At 45.3% G+C, this 23426-nt stretch overlaps 1 protein-coding gene across 1 annotated transcript in view; it reads right to left on the reverse strand.

The window, feature by feature from the left end:
* Window positions 1-23426, reverse strand: part of frya (furry homolog a (Drosophila)) — a 45124-nt gene that overhangs the window by 3561 nt on the left and 18137 nt on the right. The window contains exons 9-57 of the mRNA XM_053422606.1: window positions 23281-23373; window positions 23074-23172; window positions 22380-22481; window positions 22034-22137; window positions 21464-21572; window positions 21279-21365; window positions 20887-21058; window positions 20658-20790; window positions 20440-20547; window positions 19931-20186; window positions 19587-19769; window positions 19408-19494; window positions 18531-18790; window positions 17877-18066; window positions 17482-17606; window positions 16973-17030; window positions 16766-16857; window positions 16445-16617; window positions 15850-16010; window positions 15448-15558; window positions 14643-14797; window positions 14227-14326; window positions 13960-14131; window positions 13262-13518; window positions 13032-13178; window positions 12763-12931; window positions 12548-12638; window positions 12368-12450; window positions 11743-11893; window positions 11403-11506; window positions 10996-11181; window positions 10058-10256; window positions 9474-9595; window positions 9205-9392; window positions 8268-8362; window positions 7603-8183; window positions 7276-7373; window positions 7021-7191; window positions 6793-6933; window positions 6215-6394; window positions 5300-5446; window positions 5101-5175; window positions 4824-4994; window positions 3002-3202; window positions 2276-2419; window positions 1281-1444; window positions 746-953; window positions 276-425; window positions 84-182 (exon numbers count right to left, since the gene is read on the reverse strand). Of these exons, the coding sequence (XP_053278581.1) occupies window positions 84-182; window positions 276-425; window positions 746-953; window positions 1281-1444; window positions 2276-2419; window positions 3002-3202; window positions 4824-4994; window positions 5101-5175; window positions 5300-5446; window positions 6215-6394; window positions 6793-6933; window positions 7021-7191; window positions 7276-7373; window positions 7603-8183; window positions 8268-8362; window positions 9205-9392; window positions 9474-9595; window positions 10058-10256; window positions 10996-11181; window positions 11403-11506; window positions 11743-11893; window positions 12368-12450; window positions 12548-12638; window positions 12763-12931; window positions 13032-13178; window positions 13262-13518; window positions 13960-14131; window positions 14227-14326; window positions 14643-14797; window positions 15448-15558; window positions 15850-16010; window positions 16445-16617; window positions 16766-16857; window positions 16973-17030; window positions 17482-17606; window positions 17877-18066; window positions 18531-18790; window positions 19408-19494; window positions 19587-19769; window positions 19931-20186; window positions 20440-20547; window positions 20658-20790; window positions 20887-21058; window positions 21279-21365; window positions 21464-21572; window positions 22034-22137; window positions 22380-22481; window positions 23074-23172; window positions 23281-23373 (7452 nt within the window). The remainder of the gene's footprint in view (window positions 1-83; window positions 183-275; window positions 426-745; window positions 954-1280; window positions 1445-2275; window positions 2420-3001; window positions 3203-4823; window positions 4995-5100; window positions 5176-5299; window positions 5447-6214; window positions 6395-6792; window positions 6934-7020; window positions 7192-7275; window positions 7374-7602; window positions 8184-8267; window positions 8363-9204; window positions 9393-9473; window positions 9596-10057; window positions 10257-10995; window positions 11182-11402; window positions 11507-11742; window positions 11894-12367; window positions 12451-12547; window positions 12639-12762; window positions 12932-13031; window positions 13179-13261; window positions 13519-13959; window positions 14132-14226; window positions 14327-14642; window positions 14798-15447; window positions 15559-15849; window positions 16011-16444; window positions 16618-16765; window positions 16858-16972; window positions 17031-17481; window positions 17607-17876; window positions 18067-18530; window positions 18791-19407; window positions 19495-19586; window positions 19770-19930; window positions 20187-20439; window positions 20548-20657; window positions 20791-20886; window positions 21059-21278; window positions 21366-21463; window positions 21573-22033; window positions 22138-22379; window positions 22482-23073; window positions 23173-23280; window positions 23374-23426) is intronic.

Raw genomic sequence — 23426 nt, forward strand, 5'->3', positions numbered from 1 at the left:
ATAATAACGTGATTTACACAACTCAGTGACATCACACAGGTGAATTAATTCATACTGAAAATCTGAATATTAAATCCCCTTACGGTGACAGCAGCTTCCTTTTTGTGGTTGTAAGTATCGAGATACTCTTGAAGTTCCAACACGCTGAATTTCATTTTTTCCAGGAGGCCATAAGACATAATCTGAAAAAAAGAAAATTAACATTGTTCTTGAATTTGTTTAACTGCCATTGATAGGTCATGTTGTAAAATAAATCAATTAGTCATGTCGCTCACTGTGTTTGCATCGATAAATAGAGTTGGGCACTCTGAGCAGGACGTCAGCATCTGAGATGACCTCAGAAACTTTGATCCTAACCCCCGCAGTCCCTCGCCGAGGTAGCTCACAGCGTCACAGGTCAAAGAGCAGAATTTGCTCTGGATACTCTGCAGAGCAAAGCAACAGGCTGTCAGAGTCGCTCCTACATCATCTAAAGTCCATACATTCTGTCTTTACGTCCCAAATCCTCCCCTGTCAGCTTTGGTCAGTGAAGGGAACAACATTTGGTTAATGGTTGGTTAATAGATTTTCAAGCTGAAAGCATCCTGCCCTCGATTTGCACTGAATCCGACCCCTCGTGAAAGGAAGCCTCTTTCTCTGAAGGTTAATCAGTCACATATATAATCCCGTTACCCTTTCAGTTCAATTATTCAGTTTGACCAGCCACACTGTCAATATCAAGTCGTGTTAGGTCACAGTACAATACCTGGAACAGTGAGGAAAACACGTGGAAAGTGTAGACGGCACAGGATCCGTCCGAGTCGGACACGAGCTGGTTGATGTGACTTCGCCAAGCCTCCTCTGCATCGTCGCACACTGCCGGCTGGAAGGCTGCGAGGATGGCGGAGAAGAAGGGCGACGGTGGCGGGGAAGAGCGGGACTCCAGCATGTTGTCTCTCTCCTCCTCTGCGAGACTGAGGGGACACAAGGGCCATGTTATTGACAATGAGATTGTGGCGTAACTTCATACCTTTGCGTGTAAGCAAGAATACACTAGACAATTTCAATGCAACATTGTGAAGGGATGCTGTGTGGGTCAAGAGAGATCAGAACAGGTTTTGGTGCACATCAGGATTAGGGGGGAAATCTAGGAATTGAAGTTTGGATCTTGCCGAAAAAAATATGGACTGATATTTATGAGCGTGTGAAATTTGGTCAAAATAACTGTTCGGCCTTGGCGGAGGTTTGCACTCTACTTAGTGCCGTTCTAGCTCATTATTGAGAAGCAGGGGAGCATGTACCTTGGTAAGCAGCTGTCAAGGTCCAGTTCCCCTTTATAATCACTGTGAGCACTTTCCATTGTCAGACTGTCCCCGCAGTAGAATTCAGGGGGCAGTTCACTGATGGAGAAAGAGACGTCATCCTCATGGACGTTGGTGTCTTCGTCTTCCTGTGACAACTCATGCTACAATAAAACAAGACGTACACATGCTTTGGTAAAAAGTCCTCAGCGGATATGGAGGCAGCATGCTGTAAAGGTTATTATTAACTTGCATTGTTTGTTCCCTGAGTTACACTTAATGGTTAAACACATCATTTAGTGGGTAAAGTGGACACACTAACCTTGCGATGGGACCCTACGGACAGTCCTTGTTGTGTTTTCTTTTATGTGGTTAATTTAGTGTGGATGAATTGTGCCAATTCATTTGATTTAATGTGATTTCAATGCAGCCAACACTGTGGCCCCGGCACGCTCAGGTTTTGGGACAGGCAATGTGTAAACCTTTCTTGACCTCCCGCATGCCAAGAGATTTTAGTTGTTGCTCATAGCCCCCCCACACAGAAGCAATAGGTATACACATTGCCTTAAACGGACAGACGCAGAAAGAGAAAGACTGTTTGTTTATCTACGACCGGCTACAACACCCCCCCAACAACCCTGGGAAACCTCTGGGAACATGAAAGTAAGGCACCAACTAACCCACAGCCCAAAGCGTTATGGTTTGCCCACTTGCAGGTTTAACGTCATTCACCTTTTCGCATGCAAACTACTGTAATACCAAGAAAACTCTGACTCATGCTCTACACTGAGGAGAGGAAATGTAGAAAAAAAGTCACATAAAATAATACTTAACATAGACCAAACCCAAAGCACATATAACATCCAAGACATTTCAAGAGAGAAGATGCAAACAGACAGCTACTATTTGCCGAAATTAGTAAAGAAATCTAGAATGGAACTGCGATAGGAATTAGTCGCTCCCAGAATCTCAGACACTCTGAAGCCCTTATTCACCCGCGGCTTCGAGTCCTCTGGCGGTTGGACCTCGAAACTAGGATTTTTGGAGTTCAGAGGAGTCGAGTCAGATGGAGTTGTGTCAGAGAAGCCGGAGGGAGAGTTCATGTTACTGCTCTCTGCTGTTGGAGAGAAGTTCACCATCTGAAAAAAAGAAAGTAAAACACGAAAACAGAATGTGTATCATTACAAATACACACTTTTTTTTGTTGAAAAACTCGCTTCTCAGTTGAATTGGGGTTTTTCAAAAGCGACAAATCCTCAACTGACTCTACCACGGACAGTGTGGGTGACAAATCCGACACAAGTGAGGAGTGGGATGACAGCTGCGTGAACACATGGACTCCCCATCTGCCACCACAGTTTCTACAAACTTAAGGATCACTGGTCATGGTGTAAAAGAAAGACGGTGCAAATGCCTCACTAACTTCCCCAGACACTAAAAATAATTGAGATAGAGCTGTAAAATCTCTGTCCCGAGGTGGACACTGGAGGTAAACCTATGGGCCCATTAAAATCAAAAGGCTGAATCCCATTTGGAGAATGAATGTCTTCTGCAAACTGCCACTGAGGTGATAAAATATCTTACATACAATAACCTGAGGGTGGAACAAGAGGAAAGCTCCTGAAACGTGCAGGATGGAAACATTCCCTCTGTATTCATATTGATAAAAGCAAGAATACATGTTTCCAATGCTACTGTCATGCAATCTAAAGTGGACTTACAAGCTGTGAGTGGGAGAGGATCTGGCTGGCGTTGAGCGAGTCTTCTTCTGACGACTCGTCGGAGTCTTCGCGTGTGATCTTGCTGAGGCTGGGCATGCTGCTGGACAGCTGACTCTCCTCCAGGGGCTGCAGGTCACTCTGGTCCAGACTGTCCATGGAGCGTCTCCGCACACCCCAGTTGAAGTTGTCCATAGTCTCTCCCTGCAACATAGAAACCGGCGTTGAGCACCACAACATGGAGCCTGATCTCCTCCCTAAAGCAAACACATGCACACACGCCCATACGCCACACACATGTCCACACAACCATGCAGTGCAGTGCAAGCTAAGAATGTAAGGAAGACTGGAGCGTTGACCTAACTGTGGCTTAACTAAGCTTTAACTGAAACATCTGCAAAACTGTGTTTCTTATTTAAAATGCAGTGTGACGGTTGAATATCAGCCAACATCCACATTCTGCCAAATCTCCACATCAACAGAGCGAACAACAAAGGAGACTTCCTGCAGTGACGCTTGGTGCCGGCCCTCGATGGAAAGCAAAGGCCTTGACTTTTGGCCAAATAGCTTCTTTTTAAGAGGTGCCATTACTTTACAAAACTGCCTGTGAGGCACTTCTGTTGACCACAGTAGTTGTTTAAGTCTTTAGACTGTCAAGAACAGCTGACACTGCTCTGGTGTGCAAAGTCTGCAGCTTTAGACGTTGAGGTAGTTATATTTTATTTTATATTATTCCTAGAGCACCGGTTTGCTGACAATTCAAGATGTTCCTGTGGTTTCAAAGGTTGACTATTTAGGAAGTATAGATACCACAATGCAGTTAAAATGAACTCTTTAAAGAATGTGTTATTATATTTATTAGTTTTGTTGTACCACCATGAAACACAGAGTGTGAATCACCAGTATTTTGGTTTCTGGGTCATTTAACACGACTGATTTGAGCTTGTGGGGATTTTGACGTTCTTCAACTCAAAGTAAACAAGAATAAACAGAGTTCCTTTTCTCTGCACCAACTTACCAAGTTATTGTTTTAAATATTGTAAAAATAATACTTTTAGTGTGATAGTGTCTTCTGTTTCTTCTTACTGTGCCTCTAGATGGCAGTAACATCACATCTGTACAACTGAGACACAGATGTAATTTGGTCATGATCATGTTGGTCAGATTTGCATATTTTTAAAGGAAAATTAAGTTTTGTTAAGTAAAAAGAATCTAATCTCGTAATGAGCATTAATGTTGGAACTCATCAGCTGTGAAAATCGAGCCACCCACTAACTAGGTTACTGTAAAACATCATACCCAGGACCAGCTCTCACCTAATAAACTGATAGAATAATTAACACTGTTTCAATCAACAGATGACACTTATAAAGAAGATAAATATAAATGACTGATCCTAGTTCTGGATATCTTATGATGACATGAACTACTGTGTGGTTTTAAAAGCATTAATCCTATGTGACATTTATGGCTTAATTTTTGGTTAAATGTTTAAATATCTCTCTTATAGCACATGAAGAATCTGTAGAATCAGTTTTCTAAATTCCAACGGCATGCACACACACATTGGCTATACTTCACCACGAGTGTGTCACTCCACTTAACTATCCGCATCTTTAAGAAACACAGCAAAGGAAAAATGTGACATGACTAAACTCACCTGTAGCTCCTGATAGCAGAGAGAATAAAGAGAAAGAAGAAAGCCCATTACACAGAGCAGGCACACCCGACTCAACACTGCACATTGGCTCATGTTTGTCTGTCTTCTTTTGCTTTTCCTTCCCAAGTTTGAAGGAGGAAAAACCCCGGAGATCCTCCGACTCACCTCTCCATCCTCAAGCTCCACATCCAGGAAGTCAAAGTCTCTGAAGACCCTGAACTGCTGCTCCGAGGTGGTGTCGTCCATGTTGTCTGGCTCCCGGGTCCCGTCGTCGGAGGACACCAGGCTGGGCTGGTGCTCCATGAGGTCCAGCTCCCCGCAACTGGAGAAGATCACCTGCAGAGAGAAACAAGTGGACAGACATTATTAAAAAACTGTTTCTTTTTTTAATTGGAGAGTGATGAAAATTCATAGCAGTGAAATAAAATGGTGTGCATCTTACCGAAGGATTTTTTGTGAGCCCCACTTCTTGTCCACACAGAGACAACACGTGCACCAGTTTTTCCCGAGTTCTTTTCTGTAGAGGGCAAGAATAAAATGAAATATTATTAATACAATTTTAGTTTTATGTCCCAGGACCAAGTGTCTGAAGTGAATTATTCAAGTACTACTCTTAATACCATGGTTTCAAGAGGACTCACCTGAGAGGACTGAGGCCTCTTCCAGCTGACCGGCACCAGGACGTTGTTGGATGTGGATCCAGAGGAGGTGGACGAGGTGGTCCTGCTCTTCACATCATGGCCCGGAGAGCGCTGGAGGTCATCGTAACGCCGACCGATCACCGGCGTCTGACAGCACGGACACAAACAAACCTGGATGACTTAGGGAAAGTTTTGAAGGAGATAAAGTGCCTCTGTCCGGTCAGGCCATTCCTCTGGCCCCATGGCTGCTCCTGCTTCTTCTAGACTTCAACGTTCAGTGTGAAGTGACATTTTTATCAGTGTTCACAGTTTTTATTCCACTTAGCATTCCAGAGTCATGAAGCAGCCGAGGGAAAAATAAATCCCCATCTCCTCTGCTTTATCCCTCGATCTAAATATATCCGGCTATTTTAGGGCGTATCAGTGGTTTGTCGAGTGTGTCTCAAGTTTGACTACACACACGCTGTCGTCTGTCCAGCAGAACTCCCTGAGTCACATACAAAGGACGGGAGCAGAGAGCTGACATCATTTCCTGCCATTCATGAACAACACAAACAGCTCCCTGTCCAGTTCCCACACATGCACCACTCTGTCTGCGTCTTTGACATCACGCTTACAGCTCCGCACTGCGCGGCTAATTGTGTTTACCTTCGCAGCTTTTCGAGCTAATCTCAGGAGGTTTGGCTGCGGAGAAAAGTCAGCATTAAGGAAGGGCAAGAAATGTTTTCTCTCCAAAAAAGCTCTAAAAGATTCCACACAACCTCAACAAGCACCACACCCTGGAAAATAGAGGAAAAAATACAGAGGCACACACACACACACACACACACACACACATGTATTATTCCCTTCCCGCTCTACAGGGACTTTACGAATCACTTTCTCAATGAAAAGAAAAGTCGGAGAATATCTAACCTCAGATATGTCAAAGTGGAAATCCAGAGTTTTCCCGGGCAAGGCCTTGGTGGAGCGTTCCCAGACTCGGCTGATGTCCTCGTAGCAGAGGACACTCTGCGGGCCCGAGGGCTGCACCAGGCTGGCCGATCGAGAAACCACCAGCTTCAGGATATTCAGCGCTTCCCTCCAATGGACGGTCTATACTCAACACAGACACACACCAATTCACCCGTGCATGCAGGGGGAAAAACAAATAAACAACACAACCATATGTTTAGAAATAAAGAACCATAAATCTCTTTCTATGTGTTTTAATGGAGCTCGGAGGTGATCAGGCAGATTCCTCACAGCAGGAAGCTGAAGGATAATAGATTCAGTGTGAGAGGCCTAGCCCGCGGCAGTAAGGCGGACTGTTTATAGTTTGGGTGTGTCTACAAATTTACTGCACTGACACACGACAGCTATTTTTTTCAAAAGCAACGAGGAACACAGGGCTCTTACTCAGAGCACGACGGCTTAAGGTTTCCATTGATCACATCAGATCTGCATGAATAAAGAATAAACCAGATATCTGCAGGCGTTTAACTTGAACTCACCTGGACAAACTTCTCAATTGTCTTGAGCACCTCCATGTTGAAGGGTTTGGCTTGAATCCCACCCAGGTCCATGTGACTCAGGAGGCTGTAGATGATCTGTAGAAGAGTCTGCTGCATGCTGGGCAGACCTTTCTCCAGCAGCTGGTACAAGAGAATTATAAATAAATATTAATTTCAGAAGCTGCAATATTCAGGAAACACACGATCAGCTGATACGGCTGCACAAACCTCGACCATGTAGGTGACCAGGCGGAGGGTGATATCGGAGAAGGCCTCGTGGAGATAGCGACACACCACGTTGACCCAGGAGAAGCAGTCTCGTGTGTATAAATGTGTTTTGTACAGGGTCATGACGTGAGCGAGGTTGGAGAGCTTGGAGTTCTTCTCCTCAAGGCAAACCTACGAACCACAAAGTGCTTCAGCTTAGAGAAATGTAATCATCTGTGAGAGAAAGTGAGGATAGAGACGTTAACGGATCCGAACCTGGGCGATCCTCTCAGCAACGTCTTGACAGAAGAGCGAGGGGCCGTCAAAGTTCTGCACCAGATGTGGGAGCAGGCAGAGAACGTTCAAGGGAAAACCTATTGGATCAAAATAGAGGAATTAATTCAATATTTCACGTGAAGAGAAGTTCACTGGAATGTCATTTGTGGAGGTGGATTTAGTTTTCATGTGTGGATTTAGTTTTCATGTGTGTTTTCATTGTTATTCGTCTGAAATCTAACAAATACTGTATATAAGAAAAAGTCTACGAGCATGAAATGAATATGATCTGCTTCAAATCCACATGCATTGATCCCTGCAGTGTACCTATGGCCTGTGAGGTGTCCACTACAGGCACTCGGGACACAGGTGTGAGTTGGCAGAAGAGCTGAAGCGTGAGGTCGGTGGTGGACACGGAGGTGAAGCCTTTCAGCAGCAGCTGCTGCAGCCCGCTGAAGCTGCTCCATTTCAGCTGAGTCTGCAGCTTCTCCAGCTTCTCCCTGTTCTCCTGTTTGTCCAGCGACATGTGGCCCAGCAGCTTATTCAACAGTCTCAGGGACATCTGATACTCAAACTCAAAGTCCGACTCCATCAGCGACACCGCCACCCAGAAGATGGTGGCCAACAGGTTGCTGGGGTGGTTGACGTTGGCCGGGTCCGTGACGTTGTCTTTGGAAGAGGACAAGCTGCGGGCCTTGGCTAAGAAGCCCGGTTTTTCACAGGCCTGGATTCGGTCCAGCGTGGCGCTGCGGGGGGGATCAGACCATCTGTCCGCCTCTCCAAACTTCTTGGGGACGGAGGAGCTCCTCTGATGTGTGCCCCGCTCGTCTCTTCTGAGATTGAGCTGCCCCGTGCTGTTCCTGTTCGACAGCAGCTTGAAACTGGTCAGGAAATCTGGAGATGAGGCCCTGGAATCAAACAAACAATATATTAAAGTTATTATATTTCCTCTCTTTCCATATAGACACACTGTACTAAGAGGAGACACAAACCTCGTCAAGATCGCCATGAGATCATTGTTCTTCAAACACTCGGCCAAGTTATCCACCACAGATTCCAGTGTGAGTAATACTTCCATCACGTAGCCCTGTGAGAGAGAAAAAAAGCACACAACTGCATTTTTTGGGGAGATTTTCTTGTATTTACTTGTTTCGACAACTTGATTAATCGCCGAGCATTTCATTACAGGGAAAAGCTTGTCGCTGTGAACTATGTGGAGAATTATTCACAACATCAGCGGCTCACAGGCTCCATCTGATCTGATGAAGTTAGAAAGAGGTCATGTTTTCAGTCCGGCTTGTTTTACTCTCTGACTGCAGGATTTAAAAAAACACATGGATTTGAATAGTTTGTGATGTTCAGATGTGACAGATATAATATGTCATTAGGTGATGATTCATTTTAATGCTGTGTTTGTGTGCTCGTAAGAGGAAGGAAGGAAGGAAGCACAGGCGGATACTCCTGCTTCAACCACTCCACTCCTGCTATAAATCATGTTTCTCATTGGAACTCCACACTTATAAATAGTAATAGATAAGAATACATTCATTATTTCTAAATACTAATGAGTTTATGTATGCTTAAAGGTCCAGTGTGTAGAATTTAGTGACATCTAGTGGTGCAGTTTCATGTTACAGCTGATACTCCGGGAGCCTCAAAAGGTGTTTAGTTTGTCCAGTCTGGGCTGATGTAAAAAACATGGCGGCCTCCGTAGAGAGGACCCACTCCAGACATAAATTAAGATTTTAAATATAAAGGGATCATTCTAGAGAAAAGAAAACAGAAATTCGTACAATTTGATGAAACACACTGGATTATTTTATATTCAATTTCTGCCAATAGATCCCTTTCAGTTAAATCGTACACACTGAACCTTTAAGGCTCTGAAATCCACACACACCCACACACACACACCCACAGAACACTAACCTGCACTTCTTCTCCATGTTCCCCCACGACCTCCACCAGCCTGGAGAGCAGGTCGGACACGGCGTGGGCGGAGAGGGGCTGACGTAGGGCTCGAAACACCTGGAAGGAGCGGCCGGCGTAGTGGCGTGACGAGCTGCACAGCGCCGTCTGCAGCGCCACGTCACTGAGCTGCTGCTCCAGGTGGAAATCTAACGGCGGACAAAGAGGTGTTTTATTCGGTGGTAAAGACAGGGCTCTGGAGTGTGATGCATCCGTCACGGCAGTGTTACCTGACTTGGAGTCTTTGAACACAGAGACCACGTGTCGCAGAAAGTTTGTCAGCTGCCCGGTGCTTTTTGAAATTTGGTTCTTTGGTGAAATGTCTTCATGGGACCACAGCGGTCCAAACGCTCTGTAAAACAACAGTTAATTAAAGTTACTAACAACAAACATATACAGTCTGGTACAGTGGAGGTGTGCTTTTGGTAAAACTGGTTCATTAGGCAGATTATTCTAAATAAACTGCCACTGTGCTTTATATTAAGTACAGTTGAACTTTTATCCAATATAATCCCTTACAGAGTTTGCAAGATAAAACTTTAAATGGAATTTCCAATGTTTAGTATTTTTCATGCATCACAACTTCATCAAATCTACTTCTAAGAATCTGTTGCACTACACATACAGCACCACTAGGTGGTAATCTCCATCTAGAAATATGAGAAAGTGCATCAATGGATCAGAAAGTTAATTCTGATTGGATCTATGAAACCTTCGTGCTGCATGTCATGTTTTTATTGTGTGAAATCAAAGTCCATTATCTGCCTGCAAGTTATTCTAACAGGGAAACGAGAGCACGTATTGATACGAGTACCTTGTGGATAAAAACTCAATGAGCTTGTTGGTCTTCTCGTCGATTTCATTGGAAGCCACCAGCTCCTCCACCTCCTGTGAGATCTCGGGCAGGTTGTTGCTGCTGCCCCCCAGACTCAGACTGGACGAGGTAGAGGAGGAACTCAGGCCAGAGTCTGGTACTGGAGACGCCTGGCCCTCCCGCAGGAAGTCCTCACCTGCTGAACACAGCCCAGGAACAGGTGAGAGATTAGAACCAGGACACGGTGGAGAGATGACAGGAGAGAACTTGAAGGGAGCAGCATGAGCCGTCTTTTAACATCTGGAACTTCTTTGAATCAATTAGACCTAGGACCGTATCTATTTAATGTGTTTGTCTCATAGGTGTAACTACTATGTTGCTAAACACCTCATCTCCTTTTATATAAATCAACAAATATAAAAAAACATCTGAGTGAGGACATTACAAATAGAAACTGGAAGTTTTCTTTGGATCTCCACAGCCGTGCTATCATTGTGTGGCCTCTCTGTAAACAAGTCATTATTTTTAGCATAGTGTGCGAGTTGTATTCAAATGTTCTCCACTCTGGACATTACAGAATGTCTAGACATTTAAAAAAAATATTGTCAAGTGGGAGGAGGGGAGCAAAAGCAGCATGTCCGAGCAGTTGGTCCCAAATTGGGCAAAGAGATAAAAATAGCAGCGTGGAATGCTTTAATCAAGAGCTTTGATGTCCTCTGTGCTCAGTGTTGCTTTTGGTGGTGTCCAAATATTTTCTCCCTTGATAAGACGCTTATCTATTCACTGAAAGGAATGTTAGCCGCTGCCTCCTCATGTGAAACTTTATCGTAAAGCGACAACTGGATCCAGTTCTACCTCAGCTTTTTTTAGCAAAGTGTGATCTGTACTTTAGAAAAGTCCAAAAAGGTGATTTAAGGAGTGTATATAGATTTTTTTACCAGCAGGTGAACACTCCGGCTGAAGACTTGGTTTACAGGTGAGGGTCTTGGTGCCGTTGATCTCACGTGTCTGCAGTAAGACTGAGGCTATGGCCTGGAAGTTGTTTTTGCAGGACAATGTGATGAGCAGATGGAGGAGGAGACGTTTGCTGTGTTCAAACACCTCCGGACGGTAGTGGTCCATTCCTTGAGAGAGGAACAGACCAATCAGAAAACTCTAAGACAAGCTGCTAGAGTTTGTTTTCAGGTTTCTCTCCTGGTTTAACAGCATTGATCTCATACTCTAGGATCTCACAGGGTTAAATTTAAAGGATTTCTCAGGAAAAGAAACTCAATAGTCAGGATGAGATTTGGACTGTATCACATATCATGCAATTACATGGTGACTAATTGTAGAATAAACTCACCTAAAAACAAGGCATGGAGCAGTAAAGGCAGGTGCATGACCCAGTCCTCTCTCACGCTGTGATCCACCACCATCTCTGTCATGAAGATGATGGCTACATTACACCTAGAATGAACAAAAACACGTACAATAAAGTTCAATGTATAACACATTTTAAAACATGCACGGCACAAAAAAGCCAAAAAACTATTTGACTTATTAAATATCAAACATCAGTTTAATTGCTGATCTCGAATATCCATTGAAAATCCTTCAGAGTGACTCGCAGAAGTGTTTTCTCAAGACTGGGACTCAAGGATAAGAATGAGCAGATCTTGCTCTGGTGTTTGATGTCGTCTAACCTGTGCAGGGGTCCTCTGGGAGTGATGGTCTCTGGCAGAAAGTCCACCAGCGGAGCCCAGCATCCTCCATTCACAGGCATGGGCAGCGGAGTGGGCTGATTGGTCTCAATGACGACTGCCAGCCAATCGGCGTAGGGAGGAAGTGGTTCACCTAAACGGTCACAGAATAATGTTTTCATTTATGCTTCCTGACGCATGCAGTAAAACCCAGAATAACAAATGTGTTTGTAGTCTCTGCAGCTCAACATGGGAGGCACATAGATGACGACACAGAAGATGCATTTAAATACTGCTCAAAAACGTAATTCTATTGAAGAGGACCTCGATCTTCAAGGTGTTTTTTCGTTGCCAGATTTTTCTTGCTATCATTAGTCTGCGAGACCCATTCAGCCTCAGAGGGTGGAACAAACTTGATTTTGGGTCACTGGCAGCAGTGCAGAGGCCCCGGGCTCCACTACTCTTATTTGAGTGCCAGTTCTCACAGAAGCCCTTTGAGAGCCCAAGGCTGCTCTGCATTGCTCATACATTATCAATGCCATCATGCTGGTCACCATCCCCCCCCCCCCTCCCAACCCGGCCTGTGGATTCCATGCTCACCAGGCTATGAAAAACAAAAACAACTCACTCTTATCGTCGTCGTACGATCCTCCCGAGCTGTTGCTGTAGCGTGATTCCAGACGGTTGTGTGCTCGCATTTTGTGGCCCAGTCTGAGTTCAGAAAAAATAAATCTTTATGATGGGTACTTCTAATAAAACTGTATCGTAATTTATAAAATGAGCTTTGAGATCTCATTGCCTCAGGTACCTGTCCTCATTATCCTTCACGGCCTTGTTATCATCTGGATCTGGGAAGTTTTCCTGGCAGGCGACAACAGTGTTGCTGCTGGATGTGGTGCCTAGAAAACCAACAAGTAAAGACTTACACACTTTTGTTTAACAGTACAAGTCTGAACATGAGCTTTAACACCAATACTCCTGCATATATTCACATTATGTCTTTCTAATGTGTAGTAAATGTACCTGAAGCGGCTGTGGTGATCTTGCTTGTGGCAGAGAAGCGATAGAAAGGAGGGCTGTCACAGTGCTGCACCACGGGGTTGACTGGATCCGTTTGCTGTAACTCGAATATCAACTCCTCCATGGTTTGCATGGTGTTGTTCCGGCACAGGTAGATCACCACCTTCTTTATCTGGACAAACGTATCACAGAAAATCCATGAGGAACCGAAAAAATGGGGAATGAGTAGCTACAGAACGTTTTCCAGCTTGTGGAAATGATATGTATCTTACATATGGCAGGAGAGTGGTGTCACTGCTGACACCACACAAGCTGATGAGAAACTGGAGTGTGGTTCTCAGATTGTTGCTCCACTTGTCATTGCTCACGAGAGCGTTCCAGGCGTTCTCCATCTCCGGTCCAGGCAGCTCGTCTCCGTACTGAGGGAGAACACTGCATCACGTTAGCTGCACTGACCCTGGATCACCCCTGTGTCGTTTCTATATCCACAACATGACTTTACCTTGGCTGTCATGAACATGAGGTTATTGAGAACCATGGATGTGGCCTGCAGGGAGCCCCAGCCGCTGCCCTTCAGCTGGTGCGTTGAGCCGGTGCTGGTCGTGCGGCTGGAAGCGTCGTAATCCGAGGTGCATGGCGTGAAGGCCGGGAGCAGCAGGCCGCTGTCCACCAGCTCGATGTTACTGAGCCAGGGCAGGAGGTAGGTCAGCATGATCTGCCTCCCGTTGGGATGGGTGCTGGGGAACCTCTGGCTGACCTCTGCAGCAAGTAGAGGGAAGGCAATAATACCATCAGAATAACATCAGCGGGCGCTGCGGTGCTTAGATTCTACGGCTAAATCAAACATATACTGCTTTCTCAGTTTCACCATAATGGCAAGTTTAATCCCTATCCACATATATATTCAACTTAAAGCGGTGGGGGGGGGGGGAAGTCCCTCAGGGAAATTAAGCTCCTAGTGTTTCTGTGGTCAGTGGGAGGGTCCACGGATAGAGTAAGTGTCCTGGAGATGAAGGCTTCTTTGGAAGAAGAGGAGGGAGTACTTAGTGGGAAACCATGAGATGATGACAAGTCTGTGAGAGTATTACAGCAGGCTTAAATACCACGGTTAACCCTGCTGCAACCACACACACACACACACACACACACAGACACACACACACACACACACACAAGCCCATATATGAAAGAAACACTGACCTGAGAACAGAGGAAGCGTGAGTTCAGGGTACATCCTCGCCAGCTGGCTGGACAACTGAGGCAGAGAGACACTGTACAGCGGCGGCAGCGGGCAGTGAGTGCCGTACAGGATACTCCCCGGCTTCTGCTCTGTGATCCTCTTCGAGTAAACGAACAACTTAGCTTCGAGAATCTGCCCGAGGAAAGAGGGGAAATGTGTCACTTATGTCAGTAAACACAGGTTGAACTATACAGCAGCTTAACACATGGTTGTGGTGTAGGTCTCACCTGCATGAGCTGCATTGAAATCTCATAGATTTCTCTGCTGGTGTCCGAGGCCTTGAAGAGCACCAGATTCAGCAGCGTGACGATATCACTCTGGTAGTTCCTGCTAACGAAGGGAGAGAGAGGAAGTATTAACTATGAATTCATGCTCCATTATTAATAAAATCAATGAAGAGTCCTCCACATGATGCTTCTGTTAATGCCTCTGAGATAAAGCCCGAGGTGGAAGCCAGACAAACAGTGAGCTCTCTGAGACCAGTGGTTTCCTCACTTCCATAAAAAAATCTGAATGGCCATGAAAATAGGGCAAATCATTTCTAAGCTTCATCTCAAAAGAGTGACACAGAACTCAAAACATGATGCGGAAAAAATAAATACAGACTTGAGCAGATGACAAGGGAGGTTGTGAGATCTTGTACCTGCTGCCACACACTGTGGCGATGGCTTTGAAGCAGCCTGAGGCCAGCTGGTGGGAGCCGGTGTAGCAGCGATCCACGGCCCAGTTGAAGAGGTTGACCTGGTCGGCGTTGAGCTCCAGGAGCAAGATGACGACTTCACAGCCGAGTTGATGGACCTGAGTCGAGAAGAGACACCGAGACAGACGCCTTTGAGTTTCACAGCTTTGTCCCACTTTTAAATATCTGAGGCATCGTTTCACTTTATCTTAAAAGATCCAAGGATTCAGTGTTATATCGTTCCAGTAACTGCACTTTCATAAAGTACTTGGTTAACTTGAGGACCACTCAAAGTGCTTTACAGTACATTCTATTGCCATTCACCCACACACATTCAGACAGCGCATCTATGGGCAGCACTTTTTCTATGAGGTGCAAGTCAGGGTTCAGTATCTTGCTCAAGGACACTTCAGCACGCAGATGAAGAAGACTGGGATGGAATCGCAAAGCCTTCTGGTTGGAAAATGAACGGCTCTACCCTCTCATTCACAGCCCGCCCCATAAATTAATTTATTATTAAAAAACATGAGGCTTTAAAGTATTTTTTCCCTGAGTAAAAATGTTTGAAATTAACAATCGGGTGTGTTTTATTTCTCCACTTTGAAAGACAAACTCTCCTTCACTGTTTGCCAGCACACCTGCAGGATAAAGGCCGAGCACTTGGCAGGGTGGTCTCAAGTCGGGCTTTTCTAAAGCAGACTTCAGAAGGGGCTTTCTGGGTCAGCCCTTTGTTCGAGCGCACCACAGTGGTTAAGGTTTGGCCACATACCCGCTGGTCCTGGCAGGCGAGAATATTATCCAGCCACTTATAGAGGTATCCGTCTGGAGAGAGGCCCACGTTATCAAACACGGGTCCACAGCACAGCACGGCAGACATGGCCTGCAAGAACAAGCATCGGTCAAGGAAACACAAGCTGCAGGGTCTCACACACAAGACAAGCTTTTTTTTATTCCTCACACAGGTCTTTGGTTCTGTTGAAAAATAACAGCAGGACGAGAGATGTAGAAATCTAATGTTGGTGCACTGCAGTTCAGGGGAGAGTGTACTTAGGTTTGTGTTTGACTTGTGGGTGGAGATGAATCCATACCACACAACTGAATAACATTTACTGAGCTATCTTGGCACAGCGCAGGTAAGAAAACAAGTCTGAGGGATGGATCTGTTTTTTACCTTCAGGGCACAGTATTGGTATCTCGTGATCTGGTGGTTCCTGTCACTGTAGCGGTCCAGCGGTGTGAACATGATGCTGAAAGGGCCGGCCCACTGACTGAAGAGGATGAAGAGGTGGTGGCGCAGGCTCTGCTGGGGAAACAGGAAGCGCCTGTGGTGCACTGGGGGAGGAAGAGGAGCACGGCTGTCACAGGGGGTCGCTCATTGACAGAATAAAGAGTCTGCAAAAGTATTTTAAATTATTTACTAATGATGATAATACGATGTTGCTTGACAGATCGTTAGCAGCTCACTGGGGATGTGTGTATGTTTGGCAGCCTGTGAGTCATCACCTCTCTCTGTCCTCAAGCTGCTCTATTTTTGGATCAACTCCCATTGGGCAATGTCTAAATCAGGATCAATGTCACATGACTCCATCCATCCTGTGCTAACTCTATCCACATGGAAGCCTATTTCATAATTCACGATGCACAAATGGGTGGAAAGGACAGATGGATGCTGTTTATTCTGCGATTTATCAATCTAACCTGCAGAGCATTGTCACTGACTGGTTGGATAAGTGAAGATGGTGGAGAGATTGTTTTTTTCCCAGTACCTGGCACACACTGGATGAGGTTAGCCACCATGGCGCTGAAGTGAGCCCGGATGTCCTTGAGGATCTCGGCGTCTTTGTCATTCTCAGCCTCCAGGAGCAGCCGCGTTAGATCCACATACTCCAGGAACAGAGCGCCCAGGGCGAGGGTGTCACGTTCCAGAGCTCCGTTTGTACTGGCAGAGCACAAACAGCGGAGACGCACAATGAAACAGGCACAAAGCAAACAGTAGGTAGCAATAATATTTGAATTGTCAGCGAAGGGACTTGTGTAACGCCAGGTAGCTTTGTTTGTATAGCATCATAACGCCCTGTGACGCTAACCTGTCACTGATGACGCCCGCATCAGCCAGCAGCTCAAAGATCCGCAGCAGCTGAAGTCTGAGCAGATCTCGCCGCTCACGTCGCTTCTTGTTCTACAAAAAGTCACAAAGAGAATATCATAAAATATTATTTATTGACTAAATTCTCTGAAACGTGGTTCACATGATATTCATGTTGTGTAGGGCGTTACAAATATGATCAACCAACCTCAGGCCTTCTCTCTAACGCCTCCTTCATTAGGGGGTGTAACTCCTCGACCAGTTCCCTTTGTGGAGACGGTGGAAATACAAACTCAGTAGGTAAAACAAAAATTAGTCATCAAACAGCTATATATAAGTTGGCAAAATTAAGTGCTTGTATTTTTTTGTGAGGAAAAGAGATTTGAGCTAAAAAAACAAATCTGATTTCGAGGAAAGAATTTCTCCGCAGCTGTAAATGGCGACGGGACACCACTCAACTCAAATCCTCTGTTCATCTCCACTTTATCTCCACACATCCAGGTCAACATGGACTTAAAATATGGAGAATATAATGGATTTCCATTTTACTGGTTCTGTCTCATTAGGAGAATAAAAACAAAAAAACTGCAGCTTAAATCTCTCAAAAAGATTATTCACATATTCAATGTAAAACGTGAAATTCAATTGAAACTGGTTTGCTTAGACGATAAAAGCACTTCAGGGTAGAACATAGAAAAAGGCCCGTGTGTGATCTACCTGAAAATGAGGGAGTTGGTGCGACCGAAGCCCAGAACTAATGATTCTGTCAGCTCGATGCTCTCTGCCCTCATCAGAGGAACCAGCTGCTTCAGGAGCCAGGCCACAGACGGGCTCCCGATCACCTGTAACACCACACACACACACACACGCTTCAGTCAGACACACACATCTCCCCGTGCAGAGTAAACACCAGTAATTACACAGCGCTGCACTGAGATCCGTGTCAGTACATCTAAGAATATATCAGCTGCCTGTGCCATTCATGCAACGATAAAGTAGCCGCGGTGTAATTTGATGCTTTTGAGTTTCAATGTCAACAAGCTCTGCGTGAACACCTGATCCAGCAGAGACAAAGCACTGGGGGATAAAGAGAGGCACAGGGAGGCAGGGACCTTGTTGTCGTAGCTGACACCGCCGTCAGGTGTGGAAGACGTGATCTCAGGTGTCGATGCTCTCAGGTGGCCTGGGCTCATGATACTGGGCTTGGCAACTCCGAAGCAAAGGATCAGGTAGTTTCTCCACAGGGTGACGTGACCGTCCCCGCTGCCAGAGGTGCTGGTCTTCTTTGCATACACAGGGTTACTGGTGAATCATTCAGAAAAGAAACATGATTAGATCCTCATTTTATAGGGTATGGGCACACTATATATATTTTTTTTCTTATCTTTATTCAAGAGCGTGGTCTTGTCAACACTACATTTGGCATTCGATTGATTGGGTTATTTTGACAGATTCGTCGAATAACAAAATCCAAGAGCAGAAGTAAAAAATTTGAGAGCAGATGATTCACGTGCACACGGAAGCAGGGTGAGTGTGAGGAGAAGCTAGAGCGCAGGAGATCATTTGAGTGCAAGCTCAGGTATTTTGAGTGAGAGCGTTACAAAACCTGAATGTGAAATCAACCAGTTAAACCGCAAGACCACTCTCTTGAATAAAGATTGGGGGAAAAACCCTAAGGACAACACTAAGTAGGGACGTAAAGAAAATGTAGAACAAACATGTCTTCTGGTTCCTCTTGACCTACCCGCGGTGCTGAGGTCACTTACTTTGGATCCACCAGCGGCATGAGCATCTGCATCCGGGTGAAGGCGTAGGGCCAGGCGTAGCTGAGCGCTGTGGGGCAGTGCTTGGGCAGGTTGTCCTGTCGCAGGAGGCTGTAGACACACAGCACCCAGGGGTCCTTCACGGACTGGGCGAAGATCCACACGTGCGAGGGGCTCCTGATGTCGTAGTGACTGTTGACGAGGAGCGCGTTCCACTCCACCAGCCACTGGAGGTCCACGTGGTGGCCAGCGGACTGTGCGGCCTGCAGACAAAGCAAGTGGCTCAGCGGGGGGGAAAGGTCAGGGGTCATAACTGAGGTTTATATCTGATTAGAAACATGTCTATTTGTTCTCTTTCATACGAATAAGGGAGTCATTAAGAGAAATCCCATGTCAGATATATTCAGAAACACAATTTGGATAATGCATATAAGGACTTTCACTTTATTATCCCATTCTCAATACAATCTGAATGAACCAGAGTCACGGTGACAGATTGATGATTAAATAACTGAGAATAAAAAGGTCAACAGCTGCTCAGATTCATCTGCTCATTCAGTTTCATGTAAATGAAATAAACGAGCTTCTGTCCGACAGTTAACACAAAAAGCATTCACTGTTTTTATAAACCAGTTTCCACTTGTGGCTAGACTGTTCAGTATCGCTCTGCTTTAACCGAACCCTAAAGTGGCTCAAACAGAAGCTGACACACCTCATGAGCATCTCACCTTACTTGTCTTCAGGTCATGTCACATGGAATTTGCACAGCTTGAACAAACTCTTGACTCGGGAAACGAAAAACACATGCAAATAACCTGCAGGCAAATGTTGACTGAGTTTTAGTTCTGGGGCCGTGCCCCAGGGTGAACCACAAACTCACTGTGTCAGAGACGGTGACGTTGACAAAACTTTCCAGGATTACAGGGCTGAGCTGATCCATGATCTCTATCATCGGTTTATCGTCATCCTGCAGTTGACAAACATAAAAAAATAAACAGAAACCTCAAAAACCACTCGCTGCAACAGCATCGCCTGCTTCTGCTCGTTCTCTCACTGCACCTCGGTCTGTCCGATGGCCATGAAGAGACTTCGTATCTCTTTGAGAATGGCGATGGCGAGTCTGCGGGTGCTCAGCTGACAGGAGCAGAGCAGCACAAGGGCCAGCCCCTCTACGGCGTGCAGCACGGCGGAGTGAGGCCCCCGCTCTGGAGGTGTCTTCGGACTTGGGCTGGTCTGCAGCAGCTGTGGACAGAAGCATCAACAGTTGCATGATTCAATAATAACTTCTTACATGAGATTTTCTGCAGCAGTCTTTTGTCACGAGGGCAAAAAGCAAATGAGTCAACTAGCGATGAGTAATTATCTTGTTGAAGTCACAACAACAGACACATTACGGTGTTTACCTCTGCAGTGTGTATCTTAGCCGTGTCCTGGCTCTTCCCTGAGGCGGCCTGCGTCAGTTTCCACTGTGTGAGCAGCTGCAGCAGTAGTTTGAGGGAGGAATCCAGCAGCGCCTGGTGGGTGTCCTGCACGTCACGCAGGAGGAAGTTTGTGAAGCCGAACAGGACATCGTCACGCCAGTCCGGGAAATCCACGAGCAGGCTTTGCAAGGAATTCTGGGCAATGAGGCGCAGCTCGTCGTCCATGTGGATTGTCAACCTGATAAGACGAAGACAGAGATATGTTGTTGAGTGTTTGTGAATGTATTTTTTTGGATTTATTAGCTTTTCCTAGTCCTATTCAATTTTAATGGGCTTCAAAACTAAATACTGAGGTAACAGGAAATCCAGGTGTAACTTTTTTCAAAACAAAACATCGGTAGCATTTGATTACACGTCCGTTTTTCTTTTATCTTTTCAGACGACAGTATTGCTGAGCCTCAGATGTGCAATTCTGTTTAAAGGTGACCCACCGTGAGAGCAGGTCTATGAGCTCAGGCTTGGACATCCCATCAGGCAGGATGCGAGGAACGGCAGCCACACACGTCCTGAACAGGTCGATCTTAGGCTTCCTCTCACCTCTGAAAAAGTCAGATTCTAAGTTAAGCTTAACCCAAATTAAACATAGTGTTACTTTATTTGAGAAACGGCATTTGAATAACTTCTGTGGGTTTGTGATGTTCGCACTCACGTGATCATGTCCTCGGGCTCCTTATTCAACATCTGAGCATTGGTCATCATCATGCAGCGTCCCACCTCCTTGTCCAGGTGTCGGAGGATGTTGTCAATAGCCTTCCGCACGTTGAAATAATACTGAGACATCCCTGGAGGAAAGAAGACAGAGTCATTGAGGATCACTGTGACATGTTGAAGCTGTGTGGATCTGCAGCATGACACTTCCAACAGCCTGTCTCACTCACCGATGACTTTGGCCTCCTCGTCCGTCAGCGTTTTGCTCAGATACGTCTTCTTCACTCGAAGCGTGTTCCCGGAGGGCAAAGTGCAACCGGTGTTCGGCATGGGAGGCTCGCCGTCCTTCTGCTGCAGTTTATCGGCTATGACCAGGAATGCTCTGAGGCCGATATTCATTCTCTTGAAAGACAAGAAACTAAGTTAAGAAATACAATTCTACCAGAAGCTCCTACAATTACAGGACGTTACAAAGGTTATTATGGGTTTATATTTCAGTCGTTACAAACTGAGTGAGAATTATGTGACATAAAGTTGTGAATTTCCCCAATTTTTTTAATAACAATAATAATAAAACAGCTTTTAAATTAACATATCATATAAATAAATGTTGATTTCATACCTCCGGATTAAGACTAAAGGCTTTTGCAGGTTTTCCAACATAAAGAAGGTCATATATAATTTCTTTCATGGCAAAATCAAGTCTTTCCTGTAATGAAATGAGGAAGAATGGGTTAAATATGATATAGATTATCAAACAGAGGTTTACATGAAGTATAATTTGCAGTAACATGTCATTGTGTTCACCTGTGCAATAAACTGGATGATCTTGACGAAGATATTGAGAGGCATGTCTCTAGGTAACACGCTGCGGGATCCTTTGGGGAACAGTGTGGTTACAATGGTGTTGAGGCGGCTGTGAACACAAATAGAAAAACGGCATTTAACTGTTTTGTTACCTGCTCCATTAATCAAAGGTTTATTTTGGGCCTATTTAACACATTTTTAAAGTCTGGCTTGACATGTTTGGGATTCCTCATGTGGACTCGGGCTCATAATAACGCCTGTAAACTGCTGATAGACTCGTGGGCGACCGACACTGACGGTGTGGTGTGACCTGACCACTGCTCTCTGCTGCAGAACAGTTTGTTCTTCTCCGTCCCAAAGCAAATACAACGAGTTACAAGGAATGACGATAGAAAACTTTCATAAATGACATGTTAACATTTAATACATTTCTAGTACTAACTAAGGCATATTTGTGTTTGGGGACATGAGGAATCCTCATTTTTGATCAGGTTTAACATCGAGAATGCAGATTAAAAAAAGAAGTGCACGTCTCTGTCGAGGTGGAGGGCGTGGCCTGAGGATATTTACCTCTGTGTTGCAGTGTTGCTCTCGCACTTGATCCGGATCATGTAGACCCACAGCAGGCGATACAGGGACTCCAGTGCAACACGAGCCATTTTCGGGTCTCGACTCTGTGAAAAAAGGCAGAAGAGAATTCTCTCAATGACAGTTTATAAGCCGATATAAGACGTTAGAATAATCGCTAACTCAGGCATTAAGATAATAACAACAATATAAAGGGACTTCTGGTAGACAACTGAATTTGAGGAGCATATTAAACGGAGCAGAGACGCACACTGGAACTTCCTTTATGTCACAGAATAAACAATCCTCTGTGTGAATTAAAAGGCAGCTGATTTCCAAGTGAAACTACCTTGAGATTTGAGAGGCAGTTGTTCAGGAAGACGTGCCATCTGTTGAGGAAGAACTGTTTCTGGCTGACACACAGAAGGCACGTCACCAAAGGGTAAAAAGCCTGCGTAGAGAAGAGAAGGTATTTAGATCTATTTTTAAGTACAGTGCATTGTTATGATAGCATCACACTGACACAGTTTCCACATACAGAGTAATATTTGTGGTTCTGATCTCTCTGGAGTGTATCTGCATCAAAGCAATCTTAGACATGAACCACTTTTCTTTGGACATAAATTAACTTTCTTCCTTTTGTTGTGCTTTTTGCTGACGACACATCACATTGGCGTTCTGCCATAACTGCTTCCTCAGGGGAAAGTAGGGCCTCTGTGTTCATGCTTCTTCCTTAAGGGCTGTTGTCTTTCCTCTTCACTGTGAACGACTGTGGCTTTATTGAAGACTCTTTAAGGGGGAAGGACATTAAATAGGCTTATACACACTGCACTGCTTTCACGCTTTAAAAAGGGCGCCTGTCTTCCCTCATAAATAACCTCTAGTGTGGACACTGGCGTTGCAACAGGACATTGCACAAGAGTGACCTTGAAATGCTCGAGGATTAACAAAAGACCACAGACATCTTGGCGATCTAAGCATTCGGCTGAGGGTGTCAAAAAACAAACAGCCAGTGACAGTTTGTCTCCTGCGAGGGGACTGACCAGCGAGTGCTTCTTTCTGGAGGACAAGTCCAGGGTTGTGTCGTACAAGCTGTCCACGAAGTTCCTCAGGCAGGGCACGTTCACCTCGTTCTTCACGGCCTAGGACGGCAGCACACACAAGACACACTCGTCTCCAGGGTGCTGCTCTTTTCACATTTTGAAATGATAGTATTGTGCGACGCATGCAAAAGGAGGGAGAATACTTACAGCGGCAACAGGGACCAAAATTTCAACAAAAAGCCCAGCCAGAGCGTGTTTAATGTCCTTGTCCTTGACGTCCAGGAAATACTGAGCGCACTCCTGCAGATGAAAGAGAAGAAAGGAGTTCACCACAAATCTAATGAGTAGGGTTA

The sequence above is a fragment of the Pleuronectes platessa genome, chromosome 5 (genome assembly GCF_947347685.1).
Source record: "Pleuronectes platessa chromosome 5, fPlePla1.1, whole genome shotgun sequence".
Classification (NCBI taxonomy): domain Eukaryota; kingdom Metazoa; phylum Chordata; class Actinopteri; order Pleuronectiformes; family Pleuronectidae; genus Pleuronectes; species Pleuronectes platessa.